At 37.2% G+C, this 27,818-nt stretch overlaps 2 protein-coding genes across 5 annotated transcripts in view; both read right to left on the minus strand.

Moving 5' to 3' along the window:
- Window positions 1-109: 109 nt before the first annotated feature.
- Window positions 110-2,548, minus strand: LOC127450105 (enoyl-CoA delta isomerase 1, mitochondrial-like). 2 transcript variants are annotated; one of them, XM_051713898.1, is made up of 7 exons: window positions 2,362-2,494; window positions 1,871-1,993; window positions 1,624-1,751; window positions 1,370-1,516; window positions 1,055-1,176; window positions 539-717; window positions 110-415 (listed from the first exon to the last, which is right to left on the minus strand). In XM_051713898.1, the coding sequence occupies exons 1-7, from the start codon at window positions 2,474-2,476 to the stop codon at window positions 249-251; spliced, it is 981 nt and encodes a 326-aa protein (XP_051569858.1). In that variant the 5' UTR covers window positions 2,477-2,494; the 3' UTR covers window positions 110-248. The 2 variants fall into 2 exon arrangements, with proteins under 2 accessions (XP_051569858.1, XP_051569859.1); XM_051713899.1 differs by having other exon boundaries at window positions 111-415; window positions 2,434-2,548.
- A 1,331-nt stretch (window positions 2,549-3,879) lies between these two features.
- The window catches only part of arhgdig (Rho GDP dissociation inhibitor (GDI) gamma), a 39,651-nt gene continuing 15,712 nt past the window's right edge, over window positions 3,880-27,818 (minus strand). For all 3 annotated transcript variants that reach the window (XM_051713915.1, XM_051713916.1, XM_051713914.1), the window contains exons 2-6: window positions 27,246-27,422; window positions 21,038-21,121; window positions 12,572-12,648; window positions 6,808-6,871; window positions 3,880-5,491 (exon numbers count right to left, since the gene is read on the minus strand). In XM_051713915.1, coding sequence (XP_051569875.1) covers window positions 5,286-5,491; window positions 6,808-6,871; window positions 12,572-12,648; window positions 21,038-21,121; window positions 27,246-27,417 — 603 coding nt within the window. In that variant the 5' untranslated portion in view covers window positions 27,418-27,422 and the 3' untranslated portion in view covers window positions 3,880-5,285. The remainder of the gene's footprint in view (window positions 5,492-6,807; window positions 6,872-12,571; window positions 12,649-21,037; window positions 21,122-27,245; window positions 27,423-27,818) is intronic.

Consider the following 27,818-nt stretch of genomic DNA (forward strand, 5'->3'; position numbering starts at 1 on the left):
CTAGTATGCTAGCACTTGTCAACATTAGGCAAAATGTGACACTGTCCTACTTTTGGTGAGAAATTAAAAGCAACTTACTTGCTTGAACGTCATGCTGTTGCTATAAGAAATGTTCACATTATCCCATTATTAGGTTAAAAGTTTATTTACAAACACTGCAGTTATCCTGATAACCTCTTTTAATACAAGAGAGACCACAATGAGATGTACAATGACACACATTCGGCAACTTCAACTCATTCAGTTTCTCAAGACCTCCTCTTCTTCAGCATCTCCAAGTACATGCCAATAGATTTCTGGATGGAGTCTTTGGTGATAAAACTGACAAAGTTCCTGGTATCGGCTTCTCTGTTTGCAAGAAGTTTGTCTATTGTGGGTTTTCTCATCATGGACTTACTTATCTGACGGGCATGATCTGTGGGCAAAAAAAATCATTGTACATTTCCCTCATGTACAAAAAATATAAAACAACAGGCAGTACTTTAAACTAATTGGGAAAAGTCATATTTTGGAGTAGGTTTTTACTACTAGTTCTTACCTGGGATGGCCAACCATTTGGTCATGGTCTCAATAGCAGTGCTGAGAACTTTCTCCTCAGAAACGAGCTGATCCACCAGGCCAATTTTCAGGGCTTCGGGAGCACTGTACAACATACCGAGCTGAAGACCCCTCTCGGTTTCTCTATGTCCCACAGTGTTTGTCATGGTGTCCTTAAACCTGGTGCATAAAACTCTGTTCAGAATCATCCTACCATACATAATTTTCTTTATTTATCACACATTATACATTTTGCACATATACAGTGAAATTCTTCTTTTTTTTCACATATCCCAGCCAGGCTGGGGTCAGAGTGCAGGGTCAGCCATGGTACAGCACCCCTGGAGCAGATAGGGTCAAGGGCCTTGCTCAAGGGCCCAACAGTGGCATCTTGGTGGTGCTGGGGCTTGAACCCCCGACCTTCTGATCAGTAACCCAGAGCCTTAACCACTGAGCTACCACTGCCCTAAAGCTACCATACAGCTGTTCCAAATACAGGAACATCTGCATTACTCACCAAAATGGTGCTACAATACCAAGCTGCGTTTCATTGAGGCCGATGCTATAACGAGGGTTATCGGCCATTATCCTGTAGTCGCAACACATGGCCAACAAACAGCCACCTGCAGGACTGGAGCCCTAAAAGCACAACAATTACATCATTCATTGATTCATTTTACCTTTAAATAGGGTCGTAACCACCACACATGTGATGATTAGTGGTCGACCAGTATGGGATTTTTCAATGGCAATTTCTTAAAGTTTTATATTTGGTCTCCACTAATCTTGAACATTATTATTATTATAAAATAGAATCTGCAGTTACACTCACATTGATAGCAGCAATGGTGACCTTGTTGGATCCATAAAGTTTTAGCCACATTTCTTGTACAGCCTTCCAGAATTCTGCACAGTGCTCTGGGCTCTTCTGATACATTTCCAGAATATCTAGACCAGCAGAGAACACCTTTGGCTGGGCCTAACACATAAAAAGTACAGTCAATAAAATGTTAGATACTTACTAAACTGGACATATTTAACCACCTTAATGCATGTTTCATGCTTCATATGTTTCTGGCCACTTACAGAAGTTATGATCACACCCCTGCAGCTTCTGTCCAGCTCAAGTTTTTCTAAACTAATGGCAAACTCAGTCAGAAAGTCCAGACTGAGACTGTTGACTGGAGGGCTCTGGAAGTGCATTACAGCAGCACCTTAGAAAAAAATTTGACACACCATTAGTTTAGCAGGAAAATTATTTTTGAGTAATGAACAATACAAGTAACATTCAATGCGATAAAACCATCATTCAATGCACATGATATATTCTTACCATTACTACTGTCCAGGTCCACTTTAATTAGTGAAGATGACGAAAATCTATTTTTAGACACAAAGAATGGCAAAGCAAAGGTTCTCCCATGGTTGCAGTTTCCAGACAACAGCGATAAGAATCCTGAAAGAGAAATGGCTATTATTTAAAATAATAATAATAAATAAATAACTTTAAGCCAAGATACTAGTGCAGTGCATTTATTTGCCCAGTGGATTACACACCTATTTAACCATGTACTACACTACATCACATTCAGTGTTATATTTCCTTGGGTGAAAACTCTGCCCTCATCGAAGGACATGGTGCTAACATTTTACTTCCACTACCTGTAAGAGGTGTAGAGGACAAATTGTGAGAATCTGCCAACTGTAAAGTAATACTGATTGATTTAAGAAGATTCAAGAATGAGTCTACAGGACTACAGGAAACCTTTCACTACTTCGTCCGCTGACCTCTGTTCTAATTCCTTTATGGATACTAATACATACCACTGCAAAGTACAAAAGCAGTCGAAAACGTGTTTTCGATGTTACATTTCTGATACGGCAAGTCACACCTACCAGAGGAAGTGAATTTAGTAGCGTGCCTTAATACAGAACACATTTTGCCAACTGGAGCGGTAATGCTATATTGCTATATGTAAACTTCACTTCACCTCTTTTGCGTGCAGTGACATCGTGTGGTTAATGAGTACGTCAATCATTCCGAGAGCCAATCATCAAAGCGTACGTATTGGCGTTCATTGTGATTGGGCACGTTTCGTTCGTCAGCGTCAAGTTGTGCGAAACTTATTTTCATCATGGAAAGCAATAACCATGCTGTTGTTGTTGTTGTTTTCAGTGTAACTATTTCGATAATATATTAGAACAAATTTGTCGATTCTTTAGCCAGAAAAACAAAAGTGTTTTTTTTATTTTTTTTTATTGAAAGTCTCACATTAGTCTGATAAGTATAATCGCTTAAATTTATACTCTGATTATAATTTATTTTAACTAGGTTGAAATTCTAAATATTATTTATATTTGTTAAAGCCTATATATATATATATATATATATATATATATATATATATATATATATATATATATATATAAATTACATAGCTGTATTTATTTTTTACCACACTATGGTCAAGTCTTTTTTTGTTGTTGTTTGATTCTTTCCCCTGTACACTCACTGAGCACTTTATTAGGTATACCTGTACACCTACTTATTCATGTGATTATCTAATCAGCCAATCTTGTGGAAGCAGTGTGGTGCATAAAATCATTCAGATACGGGTCAGGAGCTTCAGTTAATGTTCACATCAACCATCAGAATGGGGAAAAATGTGATCTCAGTGATTTGGACTGTGGCATGATTGTTGGTGCCAGATGGGCTGGTTTGAGTATTTCTGTAACTGCTGATCTCCTGGGATTTTCACGCACAACATCAATTAACTCAGTATGGTGCCAAAGAAAAAAACAAAAAAACATCTTCTTGATGACAGAGGTCAATGGAGAATGGCCAGACTGGTTCAAACTGACAAAGTCTACGGTTACTCAGATAACCGCTCTGTACAATTGAATATCATCTTAGAATGCACATGTCGAACCTTGAGGTGGATGGGCTAAAACCGCCAAAGACCACGTCGGCATCTTATTAGGACCATAGTGTTCCTAATAAATTGCTCATGAGTGTATATTGCAGTTCTTATGAAGTTCTCCAGAAAAGAAAAATAATAATAATTAAGTGATAAAACATGCATGTGTGTAGTCTATTTTATACAAATATGGTTTATCATCTGTTAGTAAAACAGCTAATAAATAAATTTGTCCCTTTTCCCTGTTACCTAATTTAATTTCAATTTCCTTTGGAGCTTGCAGAAATAGCATTTATTTTCCAGCCATTACTGTTAGGCTACGTATGTTGTATTATTGTGCATAAAACTTTGAGTGTACTTGATGTAAATTTTGCATACACAAGTTAATTACTCTGGATCATGAACAAAAAATTGAAACAAAATATACAAATAACGACAGGCCAATCTTTATTAAAAATACAGGATGAAAAGGTTAGACAATTCAGAAGCTATAGAATCTACTGAAGTAAATTATTTATTCAGCTGAGAAAATGCCCTGACAAAATTAATCACTCCTGCTTACTGTAGCACCCCTTACATCACAATGAACTCCCTAATTAACATCTTTAAAAATGTAGCATCATGCAATACACAGACTGATGTCTACTCAAATAACAACATCTAATTATGATGACACTTGCATTATCAGTCACAATATGAATAGGAGAAAAATATACATCATGTGGGAATATTTTAAAATATGATTAACGATTCATTTGAATAAGATCCAATACATCTTATCCTTTGACTGTGGAGTCACACTTATCAAAAATTGATAACTCACAAACAAGCACTTAGCTACATTTATGTGTGCTCTCTCTTTTACTTATTCATATTGCTAAAAAGCTCACAGTTTACATTGATTTATCATTTGTCTCCCTCATAAAGCATTACATACCAATGCACATGCAAATTATACAATTCCTGTAGCATTTTATCCACTTTCTTAAAGGAATGTTATTCTGTAGAAACATCCATTAATTTCCACAGATGAATATTCAGAATATTCTATACTACCTATTTTAATATTTCTATATAGATCATATTCTGAATATGGTAGCACAGTAATAAAGTAATTCAAGAGAAATTAAAATATGCATGAAATTGTCAGATAACAGTATGAGCAAGCATATAAACAATAAAATGTATTTATTTTGGAATTTAGAATGTCAGAGAAAATCAAATATCAAAGCTAAAAGGAAGGCACAGTTACAGAAACCTGGACAGAGATGAACAGAGATCTTAAAGTTCAGTGTATGAGGAGGTGTTTGACTATGGGCTCCACTGATGATTTGTAATGCTTAGGAATACAAGCAACACTTAGTACAAACCACTTCCACATATCTGCATTAACAGCAGGCTGATTAATTCATCAATACATTAAATTAGCCATTGCAGACACAATGGCTTAACAATCGAGCATGCACTGGTCTTGGGCTGTGTAAAGAACTTTAGATGCATTGCAAGAATACAGACATTGTAATATTTACATTTACAGTGTACACTAACCTGAGAGTACAGGCATGAGGAATTTCATCTGTTAGTTATACAGTTGTTACATACAAGGTACTAAGACACTTCTAAAACCCTGCCAGTCACTGTGTCCTCACCATTGACTGATATGCCTAAACTGTAAGAAAATCTTCAGCATTTTTTAATTTTTTATTTGATTAAATATTAATTAATCAATTGCAAAGCCAACTCCGGTCACAATCTAGCCTAAGTCTCCTGTCATAAATGTATGAGTATGTTGCTATGTATCTGGGAGAGGGAGAAAGAGGAAGAGCCTCTTTACTCTGTACTGTCCCAGTCTTTCTTAATATGCAGGTTCCACTCCCAGGACAGGTGGTCTGTCTTGTCATCATCTGTGAAGTAGGATTTGATGTGGTAGCTTCCCCGGACGATCATGCCCTTCGGGGCCTCCTCCACTGGAGTCATGAACTCATGCTCCTCAGCTCTCGGACCATAGCTGCCCACCATGTAAACGGCCTTGTCCACTGCAGACAAAGAGACAACGAAACACGTTACATCAGCTGGGTTTTCTCGAGTCCATGTGTGTGTAAAGATTTTGCTTAATGCATGAAATATGAATGAACATGACTGCAAGCTACTGAGGGTGCACACTACTGTACAACATGCTAGAACTGATACATAAAACATACATTTGCCCGATACTACTACAAACATGGATTTGAAAATGTTGATTTAGATCAGTGTTTCCAACTGGTTTTGCTTTTGAATGCAGATTTTATATTAAAAACCAATTGCCGACCCAACATAGCACCAAAATTGTTTAACATACAAAAGTAAAAAAAAAAGAAATCCTTAAAATCAAATACTAAAATGTATTTATATTACCATGAACTGCATACTGTAGGCCCACAATATGCAATTAATCTGTCATAGGTTTGTCTTCATAGTTTGAGAGTTTGGTTTCTAAAAGTCCCTTAAATTTGGATGGTTTCATGCACTCGTCAGCCAATATTTCATCACATAAAACAAAGTGTGGTCGACACACCATGTTTATCCTTGTTGCAAGTGAACCTGTATTTAAAGTGTTCTGGGTCATGCTTTCTTTTACCTTGTATAGTTTTGCTCATGATTTTCGAGGATGAGGGCATGTCATGCAACTTGTCCATGTTGTCATTTGCCTATTTGTCTGGCTTCTACCAAGTGGCAATACATTTGCACCAAAATAACGTAGTTTGAATGAATGCACAGCCTTTCATGTCAGCTGTTTGTTCTCCCCTTTAAACAATGATAAGCCTATTTATTTTGCTATTATAACTATGCAGTTGGTTAGTCGGATTTTATTATTTGCATTTGGCATCACAATGCTATCAGAACAGACCAGCGACTCATGTTTGAGTCACGACCTGTTGAGAACCTCTGATTTTTAGATCGCACACATAATAATAATAATTAATTAATTAATTTAATAAATAAATAAATTAATTAATTAATAATTTTCTTTATTTATCACACATTATACATTTGCACATATACAGTGAAATTCTAATTTTCACATATCCCAGCTAGGCTGGGGTCAGAGTGCAGGGTCAGCCATGATACAGCGCCCCTGGAGCAGATAGGGTCAAGGGCCTTGCTCAAGGGCCCAACAGTGGCATCTCAGCAGTGCTGGGGCTTGAACCCCCCACCTTCTGATCAGTAACCCAGAGCCTTAACCGCTGAGCTACCACTGCCCAAAAATTTATTTTCCATTAAAGCTGTGAATAAAGATATCCATAAACCCTTGACTCTGGCAATCCAGCACCAGGGCCAACATTTAAATTCCAGACAACTATGCACTTACCTCTCAGTCCTTTCCTGTAGGTCAGATGCACATACTTCAGTCCAGACACAATGTCTCTGTTAACCTAATGGAAACAGATGGGATGAATTTGAATAAATATTATTAATTTAATATGTCATTTTAATTCTCAGGCATTTCAACCTGTTATAGCATAGAATCACCACCAGAGGTCCTGTTTGATCCCTTTAGCAATGCACTTCACACCAGAGTCCCCTTTACAGAATTTCCATAAGGCTCCACAGAAGTCATTCTCTACATTATTTTAGTACTTTAGGCATTAACTACATTAGCGTTTGGAGATGATCTCTGTTCTGGATTTTAATACAGCTGTTTGCAGGTATATGATCTGGTCATGCCTGATTGACAATTAAATAGAGTGGTTGTAGTTGTTACATTTAAATAAAGGCAAAATTAAATGTTACGTGCTCCATCATTTTGAGTCACTTTGACCCAGAAACACATTTATAGTTATCTGCACTAAAATAAAAATAAAAAGATTCAGTCTACATTATATATCACTAACAGTTTAGAGTACAAACATAATAATTATATCATTTCACATAAAGGAATAGTTCACCGAAAAATGAAAATTCTGTCATCATTTACTCACCCTCATGCCATCCCAGATGTGTATGACTTACTTTCTTCTGCTGAACGCAAATTAAGATTTTTAGAAGTAAATTTCTGCTCTGTTTGTTCATTCAATGCAAGTGTACTAAAACTTTGAAGCTCCAAAATGCACACAAAGGCAGCATCCATTCAACTCCAGTGGATAAATCTATATGTTCAGAAGCGATATGATAGGTGTGAGATAGGTAATAGGGAGATTTATGGTAAAAAAAAAAAAGGGACTTAAATATTGATCTGTTTCTCACACACACCTATTATATCGCTACTGAAGACAGGGATTTAACCACTGGAGTCATATGGATTACTTTCATGCTGCCTTTATGAACATTTTGGAAATTCAAAATTTTGGCCACCATTCACTTGCATTAAGAGGACCAACATATCTGAAATATTCTTCTAAAATCTTCATTTGTGTTCAGCAGAAGAAAGAAAGTAACATCTGGAATGGCATGAGGGTGAGTAAATTATGAGAGAAATTTCATTTTTGGGTGAACTATCCCTTTAAGTGGATAAAACTCCAAGAGCCCTATTTTAAGAGCGCAGTGCTATGCTTTAAATCATACGCGCAAAGTCAATGGGCATGGCCATGAAGTTTTGGTATTTTTGTCCAAGCATGCGCTCAGTCTAGGCGCAAGTGTGTTTGGCGAAATTGCTTGCACAACGTGCAAATGGGCTGGGTCAAGTGCATTTTAATCCGGAGGCTCTTCTCTGGTTATTGCACCGTCTGTGTCCTATACTGTATACTGTATGTAGTTTATTCCTTCAAGCACCAGTAATATAAACAAATACAGCTCATTAATAAGAAGCTGGTAGTGCAAATGGGCTGAATATGAATTAGAAGAATAGAAATATGGACTTATGTTCTTTTTGTGCATTAACTGCATGACTGTGTCTTTGTTGAATATTAGGCATATCCTTACACGCATGGAAAATATGGTTCTCATCAGGATTTGGATGGAAGCTCAGTTAAATTATAGAGAATGGACACAAATCATGGCTAGTATTAACAGTGATTGTATTGGAACGCACTTCACCTCTATTGGTCGATTTTGATTTTGAAAAAATTCATTCATGTATTCAAACAAAAAAAACTAAATTCAAATTACACTTTAAACTAAATGAAAATAAAATCAATGTAATGAAGTGGTCAAATAATCATACCAAATCTGAACATTTTACCTTCAACTTTTCCCACCAGTCCCTTTTGCAGTGATTTAAAAATCACAACGACAACAGTTATAAAATACCAATATAAATTAGATCATAAATACAACTGTAAACAGCATAAACATAATAATAACAATTGGAAAAAAACCTCTAGAAAGTTAAACCCAAATCTAAAAAAAAAAGAGAAAAAAAATCATAAAACGACTTTTAATAATTTGATGTTCTGCTATATTTTCAGAGTTTGGACATGAACTTAAAACCACCTGCTGGTGGAATCTCCAAACTGCAAATGCAAAAACTGAGTTTTGACTTTGCGCATGCTTTCGACTAGACGTGCTTCTAAAACATCTTTCTCAGGAATATAGTAAATTGTGCTTTGCGCCAATTCATTTACATACAATAGACCCACAGTTTGCACGCATACACACACAGGTAGTGCAAACACTCCCACCCATGCCCACTAGCACTTTGTACTGGCACAAAAATTGTGCTGAGAATTCAGAGGTGGAAAGTAACGAATTACAACTACTCTCATTACAGTACTTGAGTACATTTTTCTACTTTTTCAAGTATAAATAAATAATAGTACTTTTACATGAGTTGATTAAAAGTGAAGTATTCAACTTCGCTACAGTTATTTTTCACCACAATTACAAAGTACAAAAAAATGCATAATATTTCTTAATTTTTGGGATGAAGAAATCGGCAAGTTATAAGAGCTAAATCTGTTTATAAGCTAAAACACGCTGTGCGCGACAGGACGGAAGCCCGCAGGGCACAGCGTCATGAGCACAGCAGCTTGCATAAACTGCCACCGGTGTCCTCTCTTCTCAAGCTTCTCAAAGACGTTCTGCCCTGTCACTATACAAGAACTGTAATACAGTGATTTTCTGCATATTTCATTTTATTCTGGAACGGAGCAGTTCATTCAGGTAAGAGGGAACCGTATGAACATGTTTAACCACTGATCAAACTTCACTTGTTTTTAAGGTAGGCAATGTTTTAACTGTGTCAAACATTAACACAATTTAGTTTGATATATATGTGGGTATATCTTGTTTACTTGCTACTATATGTCTAAAACAAACTTTTTAAAAACCTTAGAAAGATACAATGCAATAGTATCGGAAATTAACGGGGACTAGGGGCAAAAATGCCACTGAAATTAACAAAAATATCCCCGAATTTCAAAATATGGGGGCAAAAAATGCCCACGCAATGAGTTCCTGTGTTTTATTAATAATATTTGATATAGTTACAATAACATACACTGCGATCTTCTTTTGACTTTTCACTGAACATTATTTTTTTCCCCACCATCCGGTTCCTCACACCATCGCACGCACAGACGGGCTCTCAGCTTCTATCAATCCGCATCAGTTCGGCATTGTACTCCCGCATTAAACCATTCGCCCCTCTTGTTTAAAATAAACTGTCCTAGCGGGTAAAACTCTCGCTCACAGTAACTAGAGGCCAAAAGTGCGCAAGGGTTGAATGTTATACAAAGAAGGTATGAGAAATCAAAAAACATAATGTAACCAAATGCTACAATTTACTTAATAATAATATCTCAATATGTTAAATAACTAAAATGTTAATTAAGACTTTATTATTACAACTGTAATACAATAATACATATACAGAAGAACCACTTTTAGTGTTTGAATCAATCATATCTCTCACTAAACACTGTGTGAAATGTTTATTTTTACTTATTTTATTCAGCTGGCATGTAGGAGTTGATAACAGTTTGCTTAATAATCTCATTCCATATCTGGATAATTGCTGCAATATCATAGAGGATACATTTCCTCATCTATGATATTGCATTATACTAGTTTTATACAGTATGTTAACTTAATAGCCAAAATACTTGGACATACGTGAATGAGAATAAACCTGAAATAGGAATGTGTTTTAGTCACTATGCACATTATGTAGTTTATAGACGATTTAGGGACATTTAGAATGTTACAAATGGCTATTTATATTCAAACAAATGTTGTATTCTTAAAATGTTCTGTTTGTCCAAGAATCCTCTTGCAGCGATGCAAGTCTTTGGCATTTAGAAGAAGTAGTTTAGGACCTGTGAGGAGTCTGTTTTTCAAACTAGAGACTGTGATTTACTTGTCTTTTTGTTGTGCATCTGGCCGTCCACTTCCCTCTCTATCCTGGTTGGAGATAATTTTTTCGAAACAGTAATGCGGAACAGCCTTCATCTCTCTAAAACAATAGACTTTAGGAGAAAATAGTATTTCAGGAGAAATGTGTTTCTTTTTTACTATTTTTAAAACCAAAATTTGACTTGCAAGTGTAAAGCAACTTGTAAGAACTCAGTACCTCAGCAAATGGGGACAAAATTACTGTATTGTGATTTATGCATGTTAGCACAACCATTTTCAATTTTTCTAATAATAAGAACATTTTCTTGAGTACCAAATTAGCACATTAGAATGCTTTTGTAAGGAATAGGTGACACAGTACATGTTTTCCATCACAGGTAAAGAAAAATTTAATAAATACCACTTAAAACAATTACTTCAAAAGTAATAATAATTTGCAATTAATGATTTTGGCAGTATTTTTGATCAATTTAATGCATCCTTGGTGAAAGGAAGCATCAATTTCTTTCAAGAACAAAAATGTCTTTGTGTTCTAAAAATGGAAGCGTATACTGTATACTATATACGTATAATATAATTTTCATAAAGTAACTTGTAACTTATTACTTGAGTAGTTTTTTGGCAAAAACTTCTTACTTGAGTCATTATATTTCTCAGTACTTCTACTTGTACTCAAGTGAATTATTTCTTCAGTAGCAGTACTTTTACTTGAGTAAAAAAAATCAGAACTCTTTCCACCACTGTTAGAATTAGCACTATCACAAAAATGAGATAAGACATTGCGCACAGTCTTTGCGTGTTGCGTTGCGCCTAGCTCACTCATGAAAAAGAGTCCCAAATGTGTTTCTGGGTTAAAGTGATTTAAAGGTCATAAATGTTCAAAAATATCAATACCAACCATTTTTTTGGAACAGTGAAAATATACACAAACCCATTTTCTGCTTGTTTTTTGTACCAGAAATTGTTTACACATATTGTAAGTATGTTATTTTTAGAAAAATTTTGCCTGGGAAAGAATGTCTCTGTGTATTTCTACATGTTCTTTATAGAGTTACTGACCCATGGGAACTAAGAGTCTTGACAGGAAATAAACATTCAATCCACTTTTACCCATTGATTTTATAGTATCTAACAACAGCAGCTATGAGGCTTGGAATCAGAAGTGTGCCCCATCAGATTTTTGAGCCAAGTGGATTTTCAATGCAACTCTCAACGAAAAGTATTTATCTTTGATAATTAAGTTGCATAATAATTATGCAAAAAAAAAAAAAAAAAATTCTGTGGCTGAATCACCATTCACATATCTAAATTTGGTCATTCAAATCCAGTTGCAGTTGATCTTGTGCTTAAAACTTGAAAATTCATCATCTATCCACCCTCAAATTGCTCCAAACTTGTTTGACTTTTTCTCCGTGGAACACAAAAAGAGTTATTTTCAAAAATGTAAAATAAAAGTAATTAGGTCAGGACTTGAACACAGGTCCCCTTGCATTCGATATGAAAACCGTACCACTAGATTTCTACATCTTATACTTATATAAACATTTTTCCTGCTTTGCCAAGTCTTAAATGCCAGGACTGCCACTTGCGCCCCCTCAAAATGGATAGATAAATAAATAAATAAATAGGTGCATGATGCCCCTGTGTGGGATCTCAGGTGATTCAAGTGCATTGAAATGTTATTGTTAAAAAAGAAAAAAAATGTCTTTATACTCACAATATGACAGAATCTAAAATAAACCCCTGAACAAAACACCATTCTTCGACCTCAAAATAAAATAGAATAACCATGATCACCACCTGTTTTATTCCAACTTGATAGGTGTCTGAAATCTTATTTTTACCTTGAAGTGTATTTTCACCCTGTAGTCCACACCCTCCTTCATGGTGAAATTCTTCTTCTTCAAAGCCTCAAGGTCACCTGTGTAAAAATATGAATGTCAATTTTTATCCATGGCAACCAAATTGACATTAATTGTAATTTCGCATCTTCACACTCAATATGTGGAGCAAGTCATTTTCTTCTTTTGTTTGTAGTTCAACTGAGTTCATTGCAAAAAAGCTTCCTTACAAGAGCTGCAACAGCTGCATTTTTAATTTATCTTTTGAATCTACCCTAAGTGCTTTGTAATGGACACCGAGTGAGACATGGGAGGAAAAAGAAATAGGAGATTGATACAATGAACATAATCTTTGACGATATGTGTCCTGTTCACGTGATAACAGATACCAGACTGTGTTCATTAGTTCCTTTGCTCCAAATCTTAACAGTGGTACAATTTTTAGAGGATGTACAGTAGGCTTTCTCATCATATAAAACACAAGACCTCAGATATACTAGATTCTCCATATTTAAAGGGATAGTTCACCCAAAAATGAAAATTCTGTCATCATTTACTCACTGTCATGTTGTTCCAAACCAATATGATATTCTTTCTTACCTGCAACACAAAAGGAAATCTTAGGCAGGATGACAGCCTCAATTACCATTTACTTTCACTGTAAATCAAAAAGATGTAATGAAAGTGAATGGTGACTGAGGCTAACATTCTGCCTAACATCACCTTTTGGTGTTCCATAAAATAAATAAAATAAATTTGGGTAGCGTAGCTATATATATAACTACAGAATAAACACCCAGACCCCCCAAAACCTTTAGTTTTAGCTAATTAGCTAAATCAAGCTCTGATAACCACTGTGATAACATTATCTTGATTAATATAGCAAGAAATGTATCATGGAGTTTGCAATCTTCTTATGACATGCTGATTAGCAGCACTAACATGTAAACTTGTAAACACAAGGCCAGCTTGAAAGGCTAAAGTCAGTGTCACACTACCAGACTCCAAACAACTCGATTTTGGCTTAGGGTGTCACACTTGCAGACTGTTTTGCTGAGATCTCGCTCTCTTCAGTCGGAGGTATGGCACACTTGCGGATTAAGAATTGTGGAGTGGTGACAAACATACCGACTCACCGCAACTCTCTCTCTCTGATTCGGAGTCATGTGGAGCTCGCCGAAAAAGCAACAGGATGATGTACAGGAGTACCGCTTGAGCACAAACAATTGTGATAGAGTGATTGAGGATGAGATTCATGGAGTAACTTGACTTTATGAAAGTGTGATTGCGTATTTATTCCCTCAAGGCTTGCCGTAGAACGCATATGTCCATAAAGCAGCTTTCAGTGAGTAAAGAAATTACGTTCAGTAAAAACAGACTCTGCTTTCTGATGTCATTTTATTGAAGAACGCTTGGTGAAAGAATCACAATGGATAACAACCAGCGTTTTTGACGATATGCAGCTGAGTGCAATGAAAACGTTCAGATAAGCTTGACGTCTTGTCAGTTCTTCAGTAAAAGAAGAAGCTCATTGGTCACTTGAAGAGAACACAAGTGACCGCCTCGGCGACAGAACTATTTTTTTCTGTCATGTTTGATACTTTTTTCTGTTGCTTGAACCATTAACTCAGCAGGGAGTCCCGACAGTCAAGTCTTTAATGACCTCCCACTGACAGACGCTAACGCGTGCTCCGTCTCTCACCTACTGGCCAGCGATTATGTTAATGAAACTCACACCTGAAAATCACTGGAAAAATCGGTTTGTGTGACGCCGCTTCAGTCACCATCATTTCCGTTAGGAATTTCCAATGGGTTTGTAGGATGCATCAGAAAAACAGAACATTTGTTAATATAACACTGATCACACTGGGAATTTGGTGACAGTAGGTCGAAGGTTTTGCTGCTGCAATCGGTCTGTGCTTACAGAAATTTGAATCATATTGTAGTCTTTATATAGCAGCCTTCCTTTCCTTCTTTCTTTCTTTCTCACTCTCTCTCATTTAAGATTCATAGATGTTGTCTGGTTATGAACAAAGTTAGCTAAAGTTGTAGTTGACTCCCACACAGCAGTGAGATAGCAGTGATGGAGATGGATAGCAAGGCAGATCCCAGTGGAGGCTCCAGCAGTCTGGAGAAGCTGCAATCTGGAAAAGGTGAGAATGAGAGCACCCTCACTCCCACTAATACAGGGTTCAACACGGCCACCCCTCATTCTCACATCACCATCAAAATAACTCACTGAATCTAACTTTCCCTTTAAAGATCTGTCTCCTGCTGACACATTGGCTATGTTTACATGTAGCCTACACCAATACTCTGATTACTGCATAATCGCAATAAAACAATCGCAATGTTCTGTTTACATAAGCAACAGTTTAATCACAGTATTGCCTTAATCACATTGTAATCACATTATGAGGGTGCATGTAAACGTAGCCATTGCTGGATATGGATGTTTATTGATAAGTGATCCTTGGCAAAGGCAAATGTTGTTAAAATGTAATTATGCACAGTCACTTGTAGTTAAAGACCCCATGAAATTGGATTTTTCTGGCTTATAGTCCATGTCTGATAGCTTTGAAGTCATATGTATGCTAGTGTGCTCTTAAGAGTTGACTAAACTAATATGTAGCAGATAAACACATTTAAGGGGCTTTCACACTGGGCACGTTTGCTGCGGTCCGATTCCGAGTGCGATTGTTCCCGGTGCCCCCCGCAGCTTTGGTCTGGTTTCACACTCACTTGATTCTATTAAACCCCGGTCCATTTGCGTTCATCTTACGTCATCACAAACAGGCATGGAGAACACAACGCGACTCATCATACTTTTTGTTTTTTGTTATTTTGGTGCCATTATGCACAGCAGAGTGAACGACAACAGTGTATATGTGCGCTTCATGGTGTAACTCAACAGATGTCCAGGGGAAGGCGGCTTGCTGCTGCTCGCAAACTGCGTTTTTTGAGGAGACATAATTGCAAGGAATTCATTTGCATCTTTGTTTACACTGTATGCTAACTCACGCTCATGTCCAAGATGAAGTTATCGCCACTGTCATCTCCTATTATACCCTATATTTATAACCTATAATAATATTTATATATAGTATTTATAAGGTGTATAGATAGATAGATAGATGTCGTCATCGGCTAAAACGCATGCACAGGTTACTTTACTTCCTGAACGAGTGTGCTCCAGAGTCCGTGTTGCTTTCAAATTCACGCAAATCGCACTACAGTTCCATTGCAACTGAACTCAGACCACCTCCTACAGGTAGTCTCGGGTTCGGTACCGCGGTGCGCTCCCCGAGCCGCATGACAGCTTTCACTTTACCAATTTTTCATGCGAACCGTGCTGTGTTTCGAACTAAACTGCCAGTGTGAAAGCACCCTAAAAATACTATTCCGGGTACAATACCAGTTAAGCTCAATCAACAGCATTTGTGGCATAATGTTGATTACCACAAAAATGTATTTCGAATTGTCCGTCGTTTTCTTTAAAAAAGCAAAAATCGAGGTTACAGTGAGGCACTTACAATAGAATTGAATGGAGACAATGAAAATGAATGGGGCCAATTTTTGGAGAGTTTAAATACAGAAATGTGAAGCTTATAATTTTATAAAAGCACTTACATTAATTCTTCTGTTAAAACTTGTGTATTATTTGAGCTGTAAAGTTAATTAAATTGTCATTTTTACAGTCGTTTTAGAGTTTGTTGACTTTACATCGTCATGGCAACAAAGTTGTAAAATTGGCTATAACTTTACACAGAAAAGGTTAGTAAGTGATTTTATCACACATAAATGCTGTTTACAGACATATTGTTCACGTCTTGTGGCTATACTTTTGAAACAGTGAGTATTTTAATGTTCAAAAAATAAATTTTTGTGGTAATCAATATTGTTCAGAAATGCAGAAATGCTGCCGATTGAGCTTAACTTGTATTTAACCCAGAATATTCCTTTAAAATGTACATTATTTCTCTTCTGAATGAACCAAAAATAATGATGATTCATGTTAGTTAGTTAGCTATTTTCTCTTTTGAAGCGGTTTTGTTTATTATTTTGGGCCAGGGGTCACCCTGAAGCAAAATACCTGCTGCTCATTTTACATCTTTAAAATCTCTACTTCCAATTAGATTTATGGGGTTTTTGGTCTAATCATTGTGTGGGGAGCACATCTCCCATTTCTTTATTGCGTCCTGCCCCAGGGAACACAATACACTTCTAGGCAAATCAAAATAGTTGTCCAATAAAGTGCTTTCTATAATGAGAATGTCCCTCCCTCTAATATCACCTGCCACCAACTAGTAATAGCAAGTTGCAAATCATGGTTCATGGATGTGATGTAACTAAATGCAAATAGCTATTTAAAATCAGGGAAGGGTCCTTCAATATCCAGTTTCCTGTTTCAATAGGAAATATGTCAATACAGATACAAAAACTGTGCCCCTCCTGTCATTTCATGGGGTCTTTAAAGGTGAACTGTGTCATTTTTCGATTGTACAATACTTCCTCATACAGTATCCCAGTTTAATGTATAGAGACGGATTTAAGTAAGCCATTCGTAGGTTGACTTTCAAAACAGTTCTCTGTTTGACTGAGTCTGACATGTCAACGTCTGGCTCAACTAATGGCATGAGTTTTGGGTGGGACTACATTTTTGTTTGAACAATGGAATACCAGGACGGGCGGAAGAGGTGGTTGCAGTGTTTAAGAAAACATTTGAAAACTATTATTATTTTTGCAATTCCGTTTGATGCTGATTGTGGTGTAGAAATTAAACACTTCACATAATACCAACTATTTATAAACTACATTTTCATCTTCTATTTATAGAAAATCAATAGTTTAATCAGTTTAGATTGCTGGGAACAGTAATTTCTGTATTCCCTCTACATTTGATGGTAAGTTGACTTGTAAATTGTTATTATATGTTGACTGCAAATCTAATAACCTCAGCAGGAATTCAAACAGTGGAAGATATGGGAGGTCACAGTTATCCCTCTTAGTATCTCTCAGCTAATCTTAAAGGTGCAGTTTGCTAGTAGGTGCCGCAACTACTATGATGTTTAAAAAAAAGCTAGGCATTAACAAGGAATGCACTGATAAAGAAACATTGGTGTAACTGCTAAAAAAAACTGCTGTAGGGGCCGTTCACACCAAATGAGACTTGATAAGAAAGAGGATGCTTTCTGTGGGAACTAGGATTAGGATTGCTCAGGCCAGCTCATAATAAGGCAAAGAGCCAACCAAAGTCAACCAGGTTAAGAGTGCATCCTCAGTGCTTTATTCTCAGGCTCTGAGAGGGGATGCAGCAAACCCAGCAAAACATTCAACTGCTCAGATGTGGATTCAGTTAAGAGCGCAGTGATAAGGTCTGGCTTCCAGCAGCTCTGATCTGAACATCAGCAGAGCAGAACTTCTGCTGTCATGGTGAGTGGTTTTCAAGCCTGGAGTGCAGTCAGGTTCCACTGCCCACCTTCAACTGTCACAGTCTTTTTCCTCCAGTGCCTGTCGGCCCAGCTGCATCCATCAAAAGCTCAGTCTGGTTAGCATGTTCCGTCCCAGCGGCTCTCCCACTGCAAGGTGCCAGCTTCAGCTATCACATAATGCAGGATGGCACATCTGTGTTCCTACATCACAGACCTCTAATGCACTCCTGCCCACAGTTAAATCAGTTACACAGTCTATAGAGATCCTTGTATGATATTTTATGCTGTTTGTCTAAAAGTTCTTGTACAGCGGAAAGTGTTTACCAAATACATATGGTTGTAAACATTTTGGGTCTTGTTTACTAATGTATTTGTGTGTAAAATGTGTGTGGATTTTCATAGAGAAATATATATCTTCAATATTTAAAGATAGTGAAGGTGTGTGTTACGCTAATTTCTAACTGCAGGTATGCACTCCCTCATTAAGAATAACCCAGATTCATCAACATAAGAGGGTAAGAACCAATTTATGTGCGTAACGAAAGGTAAGAACCTTTTCTGTGCACATGCAGTAAGAAGCACCACTTGTACACAATTTTTAATGATTGATAGTCTCTATATTTAAAAAATGGTTAAAGGTGCACTGAGTGACCACGTTTACATGCACTTAAGAAATGTTTTATTCCAGGGTTTTTGCAGAAAGCGGCATTCTAAAACGTCACGTAAACTAGAACGCCGATTTCCTTATGCCGTTTAAGGGAATAAGAGAAAGTGGTTTAACACTCAGGTTTCTCTTGGAGAACGCGGCTTAATGTGGCCAAGTAAACGCATAAGCAGCGTTCTGATGGGTGTTTGAAGAGTGCACGTGCATGGAACAGCCCGGGATAACAAACGTCATAGGATGGAGCCCAACAGCACATCAACACAGTGGAAAGAATTCAACATTTCTAGGAGTACAGAGGGAAAAATCACATACACAATAAACTATATCCATTTATACACACTAATGTAAAATATTGACTGTCCCTTACGTTTGCATATGCGCTCCTTCATTGGGAGAATACCAGTGTTTTATGTAAGAGGAAAACCCCACTACTGCATCGCAATTAAGCTGTAGGTCGCAACAACTCTGGAATATCTAGAAATACATCAAATCAACAGAAAATTTTCCTGGGATGCCAAGTTCGTTATTTACACAAACATTGCTGGGAAATTACGTTGCTGTGGAGAAAGCTGCTTACTGACCAAGCCCCATGTATACAGAAGTAAAGAGAACGGCACTTATACAGTTCATGTAAACGGGAGCAATAACTTGCTTTCTCACAATAAGCCTCTTTCTGGTGTCCATGTAAATGTAGTCGTAATCTTTGTGTTTATGTCATCTTTGACTTACACTGACACCTGTGTAGATGCAGCATCATTCAAAATCAGTAGTTTTCAGTAACGGATGCTATTGTAGAAATTCATTCATTTAATTTATCAGTGAAAGTGTCCAATAACTGGACGGTTACTGAGTTTAGGAGAATAGTATTCGGCCGGTCATGTGATCCTAACATGGCAGCCCCCATGAGGGAACCCTCTCCATGTAGAATAAAACAGCTTTTATAAGGTTAATGATATGACTACAGTTTCTCATCTCATGTGAATGGTCATGATTTTATATATATGTTTCAAAATTACAACTGATTTCTTTAGGAGTAAAACTTTTTTAATGAGGAAAAAATTATTGAGTGCACCTTTAAGGAAAAAAAGTTTTATTGTTATTGTTAGGGTCAGGGCAATGGTTAGTTGGTTTTGAAGCCAAAATGAAAATCAAACCAGCCATTGGGATGTTAGGAACCAATCAGGAAATAAAACTGTATCTTTGTTCCTCTTGTTTCAGCAAAGAGTTAATTTAAGACTTAAAATTGTGCAAGAACATGAGTTGAGATAAACAGGAAGTACACACACTTAAATGCAACAATGTACTCTGTTAAGAGGGTAACGTCTTCCTGTACACACACGACCAACAGAAACCACAGAGTCATTTCTGTTTTTGTTCTAGAAGAGGAAATGTGCTGGAACCTTTAGGTTGGTACATGTGCCCTTTTTTACACTGAGAAGGACGTTACAGTTTTTACGCCAGAAAAGGTCTTCTTTTTTTAAAAAACAGCCCTGAATCATTATGTTGCCTAGCAGCCAGGTGACCTTTTGCTTTGTTCTCACTTTTAAAAAGAAAAATACACCGTTTGAACCAGCTGAGGGCAAAGGAGGGTGGCAGACACCTGATCTGCAAATAAAACGACCTGACAGTCCTATCTTCTCCAGTCTATCAAGGGCGGGTACATTTTTACATGTGTGGTTGACGCATAAAAAGTCAATGAACATTTATTTTTCATCCATATTAAGATTTCAGGTTAAAAATTATGCATGTATAAAGGAAAGTCTATATCTTAGACCCTGTAACTGGTCACCGTTTCACCATTTTTCATCACCTTTTCACCTTTTCTAGTTCATTATAAATAATCCTGCCGTGTGACAAGTGAATTGATTTGAAATGAATATTCAATGTAGTATCTTGACTAATACGGTCATAAAACTGCATGCATAATACTAATAAAATAATTAGCAAATGCTGTTTAAAGTAGTTTTAGATGGTGTATAAAGTGACACACTGCTTTCATATTAATTTGCCACATACAGCAGTGTACAATTGATTTGTGTTGCAGGTTTCCATCTCCAGCATTGGCTGGCCTCAGAGACAATGACATCATCCCTCTGTAGGCAATGGAGGTAAAGCATTAGAATGCAGTGCAGAGCCACTGAGCCTCTGTCAGTACTGTCCAGTAAGCAAATGCCCTTCCTGCTCTTGACCAGCAGCCTTTGTGTGGACAATAGGGGCCACATATTCAACCCACTTACCTCAACCCATATAACTATTATCCCATGTACACTTGTTATTAAATTTAAATTTATAAATTTACATTTATAAAAGTTGGACTGCCTTAATTGTATTTATTGTATGCCAAATGTTAAATAGCTTTGCCATGAGACTTACCTGTCAGGTCCATGGTGATGGGTCCAGGAGCCTGATCGCACATTAGAGTCAGTCGGGTCACCTGAACATTAGGAATGGTGGGATCTACAATGCAAATAATAATAAAATGTATTAGAAACAGAAATCCATTCATACATTCAATATCTACACTAGGTTAACCCCACTTATCCATCAAAGTAGTCTTTTCCACTGCTTTGTAAATTCAAATTCAAATATGCAGAACTGTGGGAGCATAAATTTATTGAGTTTAATATTCCAATCATGCAGTAAAGCTGCATCTCTTGCTTAGCAGTGATTTTGCAGGTTAAATCACAGTACTAGATTTTTAAAATTTTGCCCAAGAAAATTTGAGGCGCTTGCCTGTGCAATATTTACAACCACACTAGGGTGTTGTAAGTGGTTGCTTGAGTGTTGCTATGTGGTTGCTAAGGTGTTCTGAGCGGTTTTCAGCGCATTGCTATGTGGTCGCTAGGTTGTTGTGGGTGGTTGCTAGGGGACTGCATTCTGGTCCAAGTCAAAGGAGCCCAACCTCATTTCTCTATTATAATCTGGTCTCTAGATATGGCTTGGGTCCCATCTTTTATCATCCACCAAGTGCAAAATCGCAAATCTGATCTGCTAGAAAAGTAATACTGCACCTCTCCTCAAGAAGACGCATGATTTGAGAAATCATCCATTTCCATAGCACAAATGGTGTGGGACAAGTTAGGCATTGAAATTTAATATAGTTTAATTTCAATAATTTAATTTTCGAGTTTTGAACAATTCCCTAACCTACGAGCAATGATAACAGTGATGCTAATGCAGGCCTGGCTCTAGCTCTAAGATGTAAGGTGGGCCATAGGACCCTCCGGGTGGGCCGAACAGTTAGAGGGGTGGGTGTAGGTGTAGTTCTCAAGGTGGGCCAAGTTCATGATTGGGTGGGCCTGCCCCCCTGTGGAGCCGGGCCTGTGCTAATGACTCTTCTTATTTCATATTGGCTATAATTTACTACCACTGTACCATGTTGATCTGGGTCTGGCACTGAAAAGCAGCAGAATGTGTCCACTCATGCATATACTGTCTATCCAAAGGCATTACTGGCCAAGTCAATCCTCCAAGCTGACTTTTCTACACATTCATCATGTGTATAAGACCAGAAGGAAGACACTTAGACTGGACCAAATAGAGTGTGAATGAGAAGGGGTAAATAAGGCTTTCATGTGCACCTGCAATGCACTAACAAGTCAGAGTGTAAATAAGACACATTCATCATCTCACATTTGTGCAGCTGAATACCATCAATTCATGTTTGTGGGCAGACGGGTCTACCCCTTTCTCTCCTTCCATACAATTCACACTCACTTCCTTTGTTTTGTCCATCTTTGATATATAGTGTCTTTTACAAACGTGATCACTTTCATTACGCGATAAAGAGGCATTTGAAGACGTATCAGTTAGTGTTCCTAATGGGCTGCCATGAATTCCTTTCAGCCTTCCTAGTTTCCATAAGAGCTCTTGCCATTAAAGGAGAAGATGGGGTAATTCACTAAGAATGAATCGCACCTGCTGATAGTGTTGTTCATTTGTGGTCTGCGTTGTTTAAACACCCGAATAACTAAAGGAAATAACAAATCAGGTAACAGCACAAACACTGCCAAAAAACTCTTTGCTCAATGCAATTTGCAATGGCAAAATTTAGCAGGCCAATTCTGCAAGGTTGTGTAAAGGATCCAGCAGACTACCGCAGTCTGACATACATTACTGGGACTGTACAGCTTTGGCTCTTTAAAATTCCCGAAAGTGCTCCTCTCTACATCACATGCCTGGGCATATGCATGGTTATAGATGAAAATACTGTGATGTCACTCAGCAGGCAACTGCGCTTCTGGGTAATTTTGAGCAGTAGCTTTTAATTGGTGGATATGAGCAGCGCTGCCGTTTTAATAATAATTAATAATAAAGCATTAAATAATGGAATAATGTTTGTTATTGTTAATAAAAGTTATTAAAAAGGGATATCTATGGTTTATTGTGAAGAAATAAATGTATCTATAGGCCTGTATGATTATGTCAGACTTGAAACATGTTGAGGAATACACATCCTCATACGTTTATCATACTTCTAAAGCCTAAGAGATGTGAAAACTACTATGAGACATGCAATATGCATGTTTACTGCTCAAATTATTGGTCCACATACAGTAAATAATATTTGAAGTCAATCCTACCATATTCAATATTCAAACTTAATACCAACCAGTTTCAATTGAACAAGTTATTTACTACATTTGGAATAAATTCAAAGACATCATTTTAGAAGTATTAAATTATTTTGATTTGCATATCCTTTCATAAAGAGTACAGCTATACGCTAGGGTGGTGGAGATGGGGTCCAGTTTGTACCGTTCAATCTAACATTGTGGTAAAAGATTATCGTTGGAAAATATTTGGTCTCATATATGTCACAGCAATTGCACTTGGGAAATTAAAAACAGCTGTTTGATATTAGAGTTTGTGCAACTGATCCATGAAAAGTTCAAATCTACCAACAGCAGCTGCAGGACATTTGGGTCTTATTTGAGCAGATACTATATCAACGATGGCGATTCGTTGTTGTTAATATGTTGTGTGAATGTTTATGTTTTATTATTTATCTTTTAACCTTTCTATTTTGGAAAGCACTTTGGTCAGCTGCTGCTGTTTTAAATGTGCTATAGAAATAAAATTGTATTGTATTGTAAAATACCATAATTTACATAAAATCCTGAGTTTTTCCTGATCCAATGATCCTGATGGAGTTTTACAGGAGCCCAAATCTCCAATAATCTGTAGTAAATGAAGTGTTTCAACCCCACAAACAGCACTTTTTGGGCATTTACATCTCAATTTGAATGAAGTGCCCATAGAAAAGCAGTTCTATGCAGTGCCAAAAGAACCCAGAAGTGCCAGGGCAAACTGTTACTTCATCTATAACACTCTTCTCCATCATTTGATATTACTACTGACTAGAAAATGTACACAAACATCTTTTTAATGAATTCCATTTAACATCTGCTTTCTGTGGGCAGTTATAGTGTAACATTAAAGGGACAGTTCACCCAAAAATTCTCTCATATTATACTCACCCCCATGCCATCCCAGATGTGTATGACTTTCTTTTTTTCTGCTGAACACAAATGAAGATTTTTAGAAGAATATCTCAGCTCTGTAGGTCCATAAAATGCAAGTGAATGGTGGCCAGAACTCAGAAGGTCCAAAAAGCAGATCAAGTCAGCATAAACAATCCATCAAACTCCAGTGGTTTAATCAATGTCTTCTGAAGTGATCCAGTTGGTTTTGGATGAGAACAGACCAAAATGTAAGTCCTTTTTCACTGTACATCTTGACAGCAGTATCATTGGCGATCATGATTTCAAGCTCTATTACACTTCCTATAGAGCCATCTAGCGCTCTGCGCATGCGTGAAGCACTAGGATGTGTCATCGATCTTGAAATTATGATTGTGCATTGAATGGACCTACAGAGCTGAGATATTCTTCTAAAAATCTGGGATGGCATGAGGGTGAGTAAATGAGAGAATTTTCACTTTTGGGTGAACTATCCCTTTCAATCTATAATTCAACATAACAACCTATTTTAAAATAACAACAATGACTAAATTTAAATGTGCGCTCATATAGCACTTGGTTAAACTGGATTGTAGGTGGTTAGTGAATAAGCACAGAACAACCAGTTTTTGCATAGAACTGGTGCAAATGTTTCGTGAATTTATCCAAGATCTTTTCTGTGTGGGTTTAGGTGGACACGGAGCTGCTTGGAGGCTAGTGACCTAAGCATGCAGTCACAGCACATTTCGACAGAGCGATAGAGCTCTCTGATAGCTGCTACTGCCAAACCCCTTTAACAACAGCACACATCCAAACCAATAGCATTGTATCTATGGAGATTCCAATATGAACTTCCATTCAGTCTGTCTTGTGAATCATGCAGGGTAGGTGAGTAGCTTTAATTAGGTGCTTATCAACTCTATTGTCCTGCTGAATGATTGTTACTGCATCGGCAAGTGGAAGCTTGTGGTGTAAAACCGCATATAACAAATGGTTGGAACAGTCTCACTGATGCAGTGTTATTGATGCAGCTTGGGCTGTTTTTTAAATTGGGAACTGCAGTTAATCATCTGCTGATGCTACAAGTGCTACCACCCACCGCAGGCATGTTCACGTACAAAACGGCACACCGGGGACCACACGCACCAAATATGATTGATCACCCTGGCTAAATTCCACTATTATATCTGAGAAAATATTATGACAAATGAATGGACATCAAAGAAAACCCTGTTTTGGTTTCCACGGTTTCCATTCCCACTGAAGATATGTCAATGCTGTCATATCTGAGAATCTCGTAAAAATTCAAAGCATTACCATACACAAGAGTCCTTATAAGTGTGTAATTTTTGTGCCTTTAGTGTCAGCAAATGGAATTGCAGAAATAATAATGGTTTTCAAACAGGTTTCCCAAACACTCCCTCTGAGCAATATAAGGAAGGGTGTGTTTCATAGGCCAGTTCTTAGAGACACAAGAAGATCCACTTTGGTACCGACTACATGGGTGCTTTGCTCTTATTGGCTGATATAATAATAGCAGCTCTGTAAGCAGATCTTTTAGTCAAGACCGAAACACAAAACGCGATAAAATACCAGCACAGAATGAAGGCTATTATTAACCTGGCCATAACCAGCAATACAAAGATGAATCATTTATGAATCAGGGAAGTCAGGAGGTAAATCCTCTTGGCAGTTGCATTTGAAGGAAAAAAAAGAACATACTCCAGCTGATTAATTCTCAACAGAAAATTATAGTGTCTAAAATCAAACTTCTAAATCCCTGTGAGTCAATAAAAAAATTAATCTGCTTTTAACGCCTTAGGGCGCAGTGTATCAGCAAGCTTTCTTTTTTCCAGTTCACACTTAAAGGATTTTAAAGTGTATATTGGATTTTGCCTCTGGAAAAATATATTAGGATTGCATGGCTTTGATCATAATACTCGGACGCAATTCATCAGGGAGAAAAAAGGAAAGAAACACAGATTTCTCAATTTGCACTCACATTATTTTACTCGATAAATCAGAGTCAGAAATACAATAAGTGATCGTATAATTAATGCATTGTGCAGTGTAACAGAATATTAAATGCAAATTATCCAGCATTATGCATAGAGTGGAATCGTAATTCAGGTTTCATGTTTTTCTAAACAACAAAGCCATTCAACGCCATGCTTTTATGACTGCTAAAGTGAAGTGATAGCCACCTTTTCATTCCTTTCTCTAAATTAAGAGGATATTGTTTTGGGGCTTTGATCCAAGACTGACATACCACGGGGATGTGAGTCAGTCCAGACAGCAGGGGGAAGAAGGGAGAACAGTCCTTTGAGGGTCGAGCTACAGCTTTGTTTTAAATGTTAAAGTACTTTCTCCTATCCAAGTTTAACATGTAGAGACAAAAATAAGTAAGCCATTAGATGGTTGATTCCCCCGGAAAGTGTATACACTGTGTTTCTGCGACTCTTTCAAAACATTGCTGTTTGTTTGAGCATCCTGACTAGCCCAACATAGCAATATTGGCTCAACCAATGCTGTGAGTTTGGGGTGGGACAATCTGTTTGTTCGATCAATGATGGAGGGAGTGTTCAGAAAGCCTGTTTGAAAACATTTATTATTTCTGTAATTTCACTTGGTGATACTAGTGGTTCAGAAATTACAATCTTCAACAATGAAGGCAATACAATCTTCAGAGGACATTGCATTACTCATGTTAAGCTATGCAGTAAATGTGGATCAAATGCATGTTGCCAAGCAAACACAGAGGTTGTTCTGACAGAATACATTGTTCACTTTTGGGCTATAACCATAGGTAGATGCATATTATTTTTATGCTGTCTGAGAAAATTGTAAGTTGTCAAGGAATACCTGCAGAAAGTCAATTACTCAATGGGCTGCCATGCTAACTAATATTTCTCCACTATGGTCATTTTATGTTATAAAATCATTGGCAACTTTATTTAGCCAAAACCCAGGGTTGAAATGAAGACCTCCAAATATCCAACATCAAACACTGAGCAGTTTCAGCCTCAAATACAGCAAAACATCATCTATGGATGCAGCACATGCATAGATATGTATGTAGGTGTGTTTTAAAGGTATTTTTAACAGATTTCCGCACTAACCTGCCACCACAGGTCCAGAGCCCAGGAGCGTCTGCTTGTACTTGTTCAAGCTCTCATCATCCTTGTCCAGTTCCTGGATCTCCTGTAGGCTCTTTTGAGCTGGAGGCTGGTAGTTCAGATCTGGTTCATCTTCATCCTCAACCACTGGCATTTCTTTGTCTTTATCAGCCATGATGCCTGAGGAAAAAAGAGGAATGAGGGGTTTTATCATGTCAACAAATCAAAAGTACAGTAAAGACGGCAACAATGAAACTGAGAGCGATGGCTTCAAAGTTTTTGGATTGTCCAGCCAAATGTGGATTATAAAATTCTGTTTTCTCTGAATCTGAGCATACTTGAGCCAAACCTATCTGTCATAGAATAGATCATATTTTCAATCCAGACCCAATTTCGGTCTTGACAAAGTACGTAGTTACTGTGTCTTGCCTTTGCAGGGCAGTATAAATCTTCTTCTGCTACGTTAAGACTATTTTGATTGTTTGACAGAAATGTTGTTTCAGGACCAACAAAAGATGTTAATCCAGGAGAATTTGGCAAAATCCTAGTCACCCAGATATCAACCAGATATTTCAC

This window comes from Myxocyprinus asiaticus, chromosome 13 (assembly GCF_019703515.2).
Source record: "Myxocyprinus asiaticus isolate MX2 ecotype Aquarium Trade chromosome 13, UBuf_Myxa_2, whole genome shotgun sequence".
In the NCBI taxonomy this organism is placed as follows: domain Eukaryota; kingdom Metazoa; phylum Chordata; class Actinopteri; order Cypriniformes; family Catostomidae; genus Myxocyprinus; species Myxocyprinus asiaticus.